The sequence below is a fragment of the Asterias amurensis genome, chromosome 9 (assembly GCF_032118995.1).
Source record: "Asterias amurensis chromosome 9, ASM3211899v1".
NCBI lineage: Eukaryota > Metazoa > Echinodermata > Asteroidea > Forcipulatida > Asteriidae > Asterias > Asterias amurensis.
Genome location: NC_092656.1, coordinates 3,418,179 through 3,429,538, shown reverse-complemented (window position 1 = coordinate 3,429,538; position 11,360 = coordinate 3,418,179). Strand labels below are relative to the sequence as shown.

The following is an 11,360-nucleotide window of genomic DNA, read 5'->3' as shown; positions in this document are numbered from 1 at the left end:
AAGAGAAAAGAAGACGAGCAGAGTATACTCTTAGAAACGTCGAGACCACACCGACTCTTTTCAGAGCCAACACTCCCTCAAAAGAGATTTACACATGATTGTATATGCAAGTTTACAAGTATATTGTCAAAAAAATATTTGGGACTACCCTTGTTTTTTTCCTTAAAATTCTGAATGTTTTTTTCTCCAGGATTTCTTCTCATTCTCAGATCCTCCTCGCATGGTCCAATATGGCAGATGAGAGAAGCACCACAGAATTTGTACGTTACACTTTAAACAAGGTGAGTAAAATAGTTGGTTACTCAGCACCGGTCGCAACTCTTTCGACAATTTTGTCTCATGTAGCCTTTGTTGGTCTCGCAATCCCCACGTTCAGCCCATTCAATACAGCTTCTATTAGTGTCATAACAGATTGGATTGACTGTATGTACAAGTATGTGACCAACAAGGGTAGGATAGGAGGAGGGTTTAGACAGGGGTGGGGGGACGAGTCAGAAAGATAAACGGATAATAAATAATCTTGGTTAATAATGGAGGAAACAAAAGAGCAAAATACTACACAGGAGGGATGTCTTAATAACTACAATAGTGCCAAGGTCATGGGTTCGAATCTTTTTTTCACAGAACTCTGGAAAGTATACAGTGCTAAGACACATCGGTGTAAGGGTAAAACCAAATTTGATATTCTTGATTCCGATGCTCATTTAACATCTATTAAAACATTCTCTAGTGTGCACATATTGTGTCATTTTATAGTCTCTGGTTTAAAACTATATTGTTTTATTTCTCTCTTTAAGTCAATGTAACCAGAGTGAGGCTGAAAGGGAAAACAGTCTGGCCTTTTTGGGGGTAATGAAATTAAGTATGCATATTACTGTTTGAACACAGGGAACAAGATGGAGTGGACTGCAGTCTGGCAGAAGATCTCATTGTAGAAGACATGAGAAGTGTTGGTCAAATTCAAGCTGGGAACTACACAGGCTTTGTGTGTATAGCTGTACTAATGGTAAGGCCGTGTCCGAATTGGCGACTTTGGCTACAGCTACGGCTAGATCAGCGCGTCTGTCAGTGTTGAAGAATAGCAGACGCGCGCGCCCTAGCCGTAGCTTTAGCCAAAGTCGCCAATTCGGACATGGCCTAAGTCTTTCCGATCATCTGCATTGATTGCTTTTTCTATGTCTGTTAATATTACCTAAGGCATGCTGTCTTTGTGCATATACTTTTGTTCATAATTTCATCATTTCATCTTAATTTGATCTGCATGATTTATCACATTATCTAGAATAGACCAATCCATTAAAGGCACAGGACACTATTGGTAATTACTCAAAATAATTGTTAGCAATGGAGAGCTGTTGAAACTATAAAATATTGTGAGAAATGGCTCCCTCTGAAGTAACTTAGTTTTTGAGAACGAGGTAACTTCTCACCCAGGTATTAAAATACTTCAGGCCTGAAAGCACACGAATTTGTACAAAGGGTGTTTTTTCTGTTAATATTCTCCTGCAACTTTGATATCCAGTTGAGTCCAAATTTGCACAGGTTTGTTATTTTGTGTATATGCTGGGATACACCAAGCGAGAATACTGGTCTTTCACACTTACCAAATGTCTACAGTGCCTTAAAGGGAAGGTACACATTTGGTAATTGTCAAAGACCAGTCTTCTCAGTTGGTGTATCCCATTATAAAGCATAAAATAACAAGCCTGTGAAAATTTGGGCTCAATTGGTCATCGAAGGTGCGAGAAAATGATGAAAGAAAAAACACCCGTGGCGGACAAGTTTGTGAGCTTTCAGATAAGAACAAAAGAATTCTAGCTAGAAGTCTTTTATGAGAAATTACTTTAGTGAGAAATTACCTCCTTCTCAAAATCTATGCTACTGAGTCGTTTCTCACAATGTTTTATACTATCAACAGCTCTCCAATGCTCATTACCAAGTCAGTTTTTAAGTTAATATTTGTTTTGATTAATTACCAAAGGTGTCCAGGGGTGGATTTCACAAAGGTAGTCCTTACTTAGGACTAGTCCTAGGCAATGCTAAGAGATAGGAACTGTCCTAATACTAGGATGAGTTACTGGTCCTAACTTAGGACCAGTCCTATCTCGTAGCATTGCCTAGGACTAGTCCTAAGTTAGGACTACCTTTGTGAAATCCACCCCAGTGCCTTTAAGGTTACGTTATGATACTCACAGTCACAATGGTCACAGCTCTTAGGGCAGTTGGGTAACATCCACTGTGAATTGGCCGAGCATTCTCCAGTATCCGCCCACTGTGCACAGTTGGGATCGGTGTCCTTGCAAGCTGTTTCAACCAAAACCACCATACATCAGTTTTTCAAGAGGGGAATTTTTTTTTTTTTTTTTCTTTTCCACTGAGGGCCAAATCACGTAAAGCCTGTTATCAATACAGTTTGCTAACCACAGAAAATCTTGCTTAGCAGAAAAAGCTTATACCAGCCAGCATTCCTCGTAAAGTTTACACTGCTGCGACTGGAACATCAGGCTTCACGTGGTATTTTGGCTGGTAAGCTGTTTGTGCTTAGCAAGATGTTGCTTTGCAGTTTTGTGTGCTTAACAGTTTTTTGATGGTATAAAAGATTATATATGCTTTCCAATAGGGACATACTTCACTAGTATTTTTCACCTGGAAGGGGTGTGCACTCATGAACTTTAAATTGATTATTTTTGTAGTATAATAAGGATCAATTCAGAATAACACAAATTGAGAAAAGCACATTTTTTTATACTCTAGGTGAAATCAGTTTCTGTGCTCCGCCTTCTATTTAAATAATGTAAATGAAATTGTCTTGAGGCTTGAGCGCAAATTTAAATTTCTGGAAACCCAAAGAAGATGATGTATAATCCCCTGCAATGTCTTTGTGTAGGTTTTATCTTTTAAGTTTAAAATTTATGTCAATCTTTTGTTTGTCATCACATTCCTTCAAGTCATGTTCAATCTGACATGCCCACTCCTCCGTCTCATCTAATACGCCATCTCCTCTGACTAACTCCCCTGACAAGCCCACTCCTCTGACACACTCACTCCTCTGACAAGCCCACACCTCTGACACACTCACTCCTCTGACATGCCCACTCCTGTGACACGCCCACTCCCCTGACATGCCAACTTCTATGACACCCCCTCTTGCGACACACCCACTCCCCTGACATGCCCACTCCTGTGACATGCCCATTCCTTTGACACGCCCACTCCTGTGACACGCCCACTCTGCTGACACACCAACTACTGTGACACGCCCATTCTGTTGACATGCCCACTCTGCTGACACGCCCACTCCTGTGACACACCTACTGCTTTGACATGCCCACAAACGATTCATGCATTCTTGAGAATGATTTCTTAGATTCAAATGTTTTGAGTTGGAAATTCATCCAAACCATATTACTATGAAGGGAATCCTTTCTCAAGTGGTTTTTATTTACAAAAACTGCAGTGCTTCTTAGTAAGTTTTGATGGTTATAAATTTGTGGAGTATTTACCAATTTATGACCTTACCTTTAAAGGCAGTGGACACTGTAGGTAATTAATCAAAATATTTTTTTACCATAAAACCTTACTTGGTATTCAGTAATGGAGACCTGTTAGTAGTTTAAACCCTTGTGAGAAACGGCTCCCTCTGAAGTAACGAGGTTTTCGAGAAAGAAGTAATTTTCCACGAATTTGATTTTGAGACCTCAGATTTAGAATTTGAGGTCTCGAAATCAAGCATCTGAAAGCACACAACTTCGTGTGACAAGGGTGATTTTTCTTTCACTATTATCTCGCAACTTTGACGACCAATTTAGCTCAAACTTTCACAGGCTAGTTATTTTATGCATGAGATACACCAAGTGAGAAGACTGGTTTTTGACAATTACCAATAGTGTCCATTGCCTTTAAGCAGAGCGTGCGCCAAATTGGGATCCATTGTCTTAACTGCTAACCCCTTATAGTTGTGCAGATTTATTATCTTTATTGGAGTAGGCAAACTTAAGTGTTAAAAGCTGTGGTAGGCATTGGTTACTTTGGGAAAGGTTATAACTATTTAAATAGCTCAAATGTAAGTTATATATCATATACTAAAATGGACAGGGTGGATATAGGGTGGACAAACAGGGAATGGAATACAACAGGAAAGTTGTTTTCTTCTGTAGGCTTAGTTATTCCACATTTATTAATATATGATATTAAAGACATGCAGGTGTTACAATGAATAATGAATTAACAGTGGAAAGGAATTTAAAATACAATATTTTACAATCAATTTCTGAAAGATATCACAATTGCTGAAAGATCACAATGAACATTAAAGCACAGTATCACTCAGTTGCCTCTCGATTCAATTTGACTTTCGATTCGACGTAAGAATTGTCATTGCAAGTACCTACCTGCTCTTCTAATACATTCATCAAACCTATACATTGTAAGGTAAAGTTATCTTCAAGCAAACTTGATTTTGATTGGTTGTGATATAAAGCTTTATTGCGCTATCGTCTCCAAACCATACAGCTGTTCCATCACCTGTACCCATCATGTTTGCTTGGAGATAAATTTGTTATCACACACACGCTTTAGAAATACGGAAAGTATAGCACTATAATTTTCCATATTCTACTCATGCATGTGTGATAACAAATAATGTTATTATTAGTAGTATACATTTTTCTAATATTCATGACAGATTCGTCTTCTTTCTGTAGAAGTAATTTTCAGCCTTATTTTCAGATGGTTTTCAAATCTGACTTCTTTAAGAGGGTCCTGTGTGTGTCCACCTAAGATCCACCCTGTAAATTAGTGGTTTTTAATAATGGGAGAGCTGTAGCTAAATTATCCTGTTGACAATGTGAATTAATTTGTAGGCCTCGCCTCGCCTACACACAAGCCAGCTTCTCTGATTACCAGAAGCCCATTGGTGTTGCATCGAGCTACTTATTCTTTGATGATTTATGCACGAGAAGTTCAACTGGAATTGGCTTTTACAGCTCTCTTCAAAAACGAGGATCTTTGCAGAAATACAATTTTCTGCACCGAGAAACTCTTTTTGAGAATGATATGAGAGATTCTTATGCTAGGTTCGGAGTTGGAAGTAACATAAACTTCAAGCGTACAGCAGATACGCTTGCTTGTAATGCAATGACTTTAGCAACAGGATAGGCGAGGAAGGGATATGATGTAAGACTGTGATTATAGCATTAGTCTTTATGATGAGTGGTGGTTGGGGGAAGAGTTTTATAGACAGGCTGATGAAAACTGAATCCGGAGACATGAGAGGGCGCTTTCGGTGCAAATTGCCTTGCATCACAAGGGCAGTTTTGTCTTAATTTGACTTCCTGTCTGTTGTGTACTTGTATCTTGTAAATAACAACAGCAATGGAAACAAATTTGTTTTTAACTTGGTTCGCATTATGTTAACTGGAGTTTGGCTCATACACAACGCCCTTTCACAGTCAATCGAAGATGTGATTGGAACTGCTGTAGATAAAGTAGATAACCAATGAGCTTTTGGTTCATTATTTAATTATTAACTTCTGGAATGATGAGTAAAAGCTGAATTAATTACTGTATTCATGCATGATACTTGCAGTTACAGGCAAATTTGTTTAAACTGAAATTTGTCAAAACTTATCCATCTGCTGAGTTTCTTCATTATTTTCCATCTTTCTGTAAAAGAATGTAAAATCCACAAAGTGGACAATAGTTTATATCACTTTAAACACATGATCCTTGATAGTACTATAACACTCATTTGGCTTAAAATTTAACTTATAATTTTTCTTTATCCCAAAGCAAAATTTAACATCTATTACAATATTAAAGTTTCCGTTTTGTACAACTTTAGTGCTTCTTTTTTCAACCGAAGCTCGAAGGAGCAAACTGAGAAACTTGACAAGGGAATGGGGCGTCGCACACATCTGGTCGCCTTATCCATTGTTGTACCATCCCGTCAGAAAAGTAAAGTTGGCCTGAGCCAATATGGCTCATAAGGGCCAGTGATTGGCGTTAAATGAATGAGAATATTTCTAGTCCTCCTGGACCAGATGCCAGTCTATCACAGGTTACTCACTCTCATCGGTTCCCATTTGTACTACTGGGTGGAGAGAAGCAATCATGATAAAGTGCCTTGCTAAAGAACACAGTGTTGCGAGTGACCAGGCCAGAACATGAACCCACATTCTGTAAATTGTAGCGCCCTAGACCACTCCAGGATTGTAGATTTAGAACTTTCTCAAGTTGTTTTAGTACTATGAACCATGTACACAAAAAATAACAATCATGGGGGTAAGGTTTTGCCCTAAATCTTAATCTAACTAAGTACTTTTAAGCAGTTCCCAATTTCAAGGCTCTGCTTACCGCCAAATTATGCCCATATGATCATAATTTTTGGCTTTCTGTGCAGGCGCCAAATTTTGCGCTAGCTGTGTACGCAAATAGTGCCTGTTATAATGGAATATGGCGGCACACAAAAATTCCATACTAACCCATGAAATACGCTTGACGTAAGTGCGAAATTCCCTGCTTTGTAAGCGCAGATTCTTTGCTTACAGTAAGCAGAGCCATGAAATTGGGCCCTGGTCTTTTCAGTGTGGGGTTTTGGACACGACAATGTTACCTTTAAGTTGGGGCTCATGCAGCTAACATTTTTCACCATTCCTAGCTGACAATTCGTCTAGAAGATACTTAACTTTATGGATATGTGTTTTGTTTTAAACAGGAAGTAGTGGTTGGAGATTGAGTTACAGTCGCGAAGTTACTTGTGGACTCCAAGTTGTCTCCCACATTCTTATGTTTTATGAACGTTCCATATTGACTCCACCTTCACATCTAGATGAGGGAGAGGAGGAGATGAAGGAGGGGGAGGAGAAGAGTTGGTGAAATGGACCTCCCTGCATCCAGAAATTAATCCACAATAATCTGAAAGGTAAGTGAAATGCATGTTTTAGTATCTATGGAATCCAAAATTTTAGCAAGAATGGCATTTAGTAGATTGGTAAATTGACCCCCGTGCATGCGTTTCACATGCAGCGACTGATGTCACGCTCACCATGTTGGTGGTCAATAGGTTTACGTCTTAAGGTCGCGTCGCCTAAAATGCGCACTTCTCTGAATAACACATGTTGACATTGACCACCAAAACGGCTAATGCAAGTTTATTTTGATGATGACGCCAGGTGAATTGGGTCAATACACCGAAAAATTGCTTTTAGAAAGGGAAGGCTGTTTTCACAAATCAGTTATAAGTGAAAGAGGGCTTTATAATGACTTACAGTTAGCACATATTGCAGCTCTTTGGGCAGTAGGCCCACATGGAGGCGGCATTGCTCTGGCATTGCCCATCTTGAAAAAGCTCAGCGCAGAGTGTAGGATCGTAGTCGGAGCATTCTAGAAAAGAAGGATGTGGATGAATTTAAATAGCTATGATACTATGGAATCGATCCTTGGTCAGCAAACTCACTACATCCCCATACCTGTACATGTACAAAATTGCTCTTTGAAGGTTCAAGACAGATAGTTCTTGGGAAAGAGCGCTGCACCAAATCTCTATGAGTAAAATCTGAATGTTTAAATTAAAGGGTCTATGTAACTTTTGTAGGACAAAAAACACAGTGTCCACAGATTTACACTAAACTTACACAGATTGAAGATGATGATAGTAGAAAGCTTCCCTGAAAATATTATGTGCTGAGGTGCTGTAGTTTTTGGGAAATGAGTAAAACAATGTCATGAAAATAATTTTCATCTCATGAGACGAAAATTATTTTAATCATTTACAAACGTATTTTCATTACATTTTTTTTACCTCAATTCTCAAAAACTACAGCACCCCAGTAAGTAATATTTGAAGGGAAGCTTCCCACTATCATTATCTTCAAACCCTGTAAGTTTAGTGTAAGTCTATGGACATTTTGAAAAAGTACCCAAATCCTTTAACTTGACAGTGTTCCATGTTTTGTGTGGTCAACCATATACATGAAATATAACAAACTTGTAAAAATGTGGGCTTAATTTGCTGCATGAGTCCGGAGAGTGTGAAAAAGCATGAATAATTTTCAGCATGTTAACACATTGTTTTTAGTTTGGGTTAAAACAACTGAAATCAACTGGTTTTTTTCCAGATAGTTTTCTCAAATATGACTTAATTTTTGAGGGAAATAATTCACAGTATTTACTTCACAATCAGTTAACTTTCAGACTGTTATCCTTACTAATTCTGTATAGTTCCTTTTGTAGAAAATGTTAAAACTTGTGTGTCATTGGCATGAGCATTGGCTCAGCTTGCTACTTCCTCGGGAAAAAAAACCCTTATTTTTTACTAGCTTACGTAAACAGGTGTTACAGCTCAATGGGCAACTGAAGAGCATAAACTCAGGATTTGATTGGCATTCTCCGGCGTCCGCCCATTTCTTGCATTTATCCTTGAGATCCACGCACCCTGGGGTGTAATCTGAAATGAGAAAACAAGAATCACTGTGTGTCTTGGGACTGTTAGTTGTAACAATTATTTGTTTTGGTTTTTACCCCTAAAACTGATGCAAGGGTCAAACCCAACTCATATTCTTTGTCTCCGATGCTAAAATTCACATCTAGTAAAGGATTTGGGTACTTTTTCAAACTGTCCACATATTTACATTAAACTTACCGGGTTTGAAGATAATGATAGTGGAAAGCTTCCCTTCAAATATTAATAACTAAGGTTGTGTAGTTTTTGAGAAATTAGTAAAACAAGTCACAAAATAGTTTTGGTCTCATGAGACCAAAATTATTTTAGCATGTAAAATCCCCTTAACCAGTTATGATGTTATACCAAAACCATAGCATAACTGGTTAATACGTTTTTACATGCTAAAATTGAGACGAAAATTATTACTTTTACTCATTTCTCAAAAACTACAGCACCTCAGTAAGTAATATTTCAAGGGAAGCTTTCTACTACCATATTTTTCAAACTGTGTAAGTTTAATGTAAATCTGTGGACATTGTGTTTTTTGTTAGGAAAAAGTACATGTACCCTTTAAATCAATGTTGTACCCACTGCTAAGGATTTGAACTGCCTCTAGCCATCAGGCTAGCTCCACGGCTTAGTGGTAATACATCTGCGCTAGGAATGCAAAGGTCTTAGGTTTTAATTCCACCTGATTGATTTGCCTGTGGATGTTTTGCACAGATCTTTGGAAAGTTTAAAGTGCTTTATAAATATAGCTGTAAGGTGCAAAAATAATAATTTTGTTAAATTATTATGTGCCTTTGCAAGCCAAGCACACCCCTGAAAGTGCATTTTCTCAACTCGGCATGCCTGCAGCTAGGAGTAGGTATAATACTGTAGCAAACAGTTTGATAAAATATTTACTTTGTCTCCTGACGAAGAGGCAGATTATACTGTTTGAAATGTCAAGACCAAACCGACTCATTGAGCCAACACTCTGTCAACAGAGTACATGGTTGTACTCTCAAGTTTACGGTTGTACTGTTATTTCTTAATATATTTACCCTTGGGTACAATGCTACATGAGTAACAGCAATAGTCCTTCATCCATTCTGGATCAGCCTTGCATTCACCATCAAGAGCGAGTTCAGCACAGTAGTCAGCAACATCCAGGCACTCTGTCGATGGATCAGGTGCTGTACAAACAGTTAGAAAAATCATTTTAATAAAATGGTGATTTGAAGACGATCCAATGAATGGCTTCGTTTGATCATACCAAGATGTTTGGGTTCCTCTTTCAGTCCTATACATACACTTCATGCAAGTACTGCCCAACCCAAGTGGAAGACACAAGTGGAAGATGAGTCCCCAATGTTCGATGTGGACACAAAGAAGATCGCACATGTGGTGCAGGACTTTAGGCTAAGAAGATTTGGGGACTTTCAAAGGGCTGCATGAAGTCACTGATAGAGCTAGCAAGTTGCTCACAGAGCTTGTTTTAAAATTATGCTGATGATCAAAACCTCAAATTGTTAACCAGCGGTTCTGTTTAGAGCCACCACAACTTATGATCCAAAGTCTGTAGCAAAATGACACCGAAGTTGGTTAAAGCCATTTCGGTAAACAGTGTTGTCCAAGGCCCACACTTTGTGTACCACAACTTCTATATCAAATAACAAACCTGTGAAAATTTAGGCTCAATCGGTCATCGGAGTCGGGAGAAAACAACGGAAAAACCCACCCTTGTTTCTGCGCGTTTCGCCGTGTCATGACATGTGTTTAAAATAAATACGTAATTCTCGTTAACGAGAATTTATATTGTTTTGCTGTTTTCTCAAAAAGTAAAGCATTTCATGGAATAATATTTCAAGAGAAGTCTTTCACCATTGCCTTCTGTAAAACCTGTTAGTTATTTGTAAATCTGTGAACTATTATTTCTTTTTCTGAACCGAAAGGGTCCAATGGCTTTAAACTGACACAGAAGCCTAGTCAAAATCCCACTTTTATATCCAGTTCCCTGGTCGGCCTGACTAAAGAAATTAGTCAGTTCCCTGAGTTTTTACAGAGTATATTTCCACTCTGACCAATGTTGTGACACAACCTGTAATCATTTGACTTACGTTCTACAAACTGATAAGTCCTGTTGCAGGCACCACAAGACATCCTGCAGTTCTCAACCATCCATTCCTCATCAGACTGACATGCACCATCCGTCTTCAAGGATACGCAGTCATCAGATACATCAATGCAATGGGTGGGTACTGTTTGAGAAGTGAAAATAATGTTCATAATAATCATATACAATACATTGCATGTCCTAAATACAGCATATTGTACCACAGCACCTTGTTTTTACATGGTGTTATAAAGGAACAGGTCTTATACTTAAACAGAGCTTCTTTGAGGGTTTTCAAAATTCTTTATGTCTCAATTACTTATTTCATGGGCCAAAATTAGGGTACTACTCTTTGTCTAAAAAGTTAGCTAATGATATGGATTGCGCAAAATGCTCAGCTGGCTGTATTAGAGATTTTTCATGAACATGTGTTGTGCATAATACCTGCTAAGAAAGTGTGGAATCAATGTGATACCTTCCATGGAGGCCACCGGTAAATTTGTCACAAAGACAAGACAAGTTTTCTTTTCATCCTGTTATTGTTTGGGTATTCGCAATTGGGGTTTTCCTCCCACACCTAAAACTGAAAAATCTACCCTGTGATTGGTATTAATTGTACTGTTGGCTGTGTAACAAAATAGAGTATAGGAAACAATATAACCCTATAGAAAGGTTTGCGGTAACACAATGTAATGACTATCTCTAATGAGTTTGGGGTGGTTCTGAAAAGAACCGTTGGTTTCAACTTAACGTTTCGATCAGTATGCTTTGATCGTCTTCTGGAGAAAGACGATCAGAGCTTACTTATCGAAACGTCGA

The 11,360-nt window shown here is 38.3% G+C and overlaps 1 protein-coding gene across 1 annotated transcript in view; it reads right to left on the bottom strand.

Annotated features, from left to right (window-relative positions):
- Positions 1-4,034: 4,034 nt before the first annotated feature.
- Positions 4,035-11,360, bottom strand: part of LOC139941488 (uncharacterized) — a 40,808-nt gene continuing 33,482 nt past the window's right edge. Inside the window, exons 23-27 of the mRNA XM_071938017.1 lie at positions 10,546-10,686; positions 9,490-9,621; positions 8,324-8,446; positions 7,269-7,383; positions 4,035-6,915 (exon numbers count right to left, since the gene is read on the bottom strand). Coding sequence (XP_071794118.1) covers positions 7,271-7,383; positions 8,324-8,446; positions 9,490-9,621; positions 10,546-10,686 — 509 coding nt within the window. The 3' untranslated portion in view covers positions 4,035-6,915; positions 7,269-7,270. The remainder of the gene's footprint in view (positions 6,916-7,268; positions 7,384-8,323; positions 8,447-9,489; positions 9,622-10,545; positions 10,687-11,360) is intronic.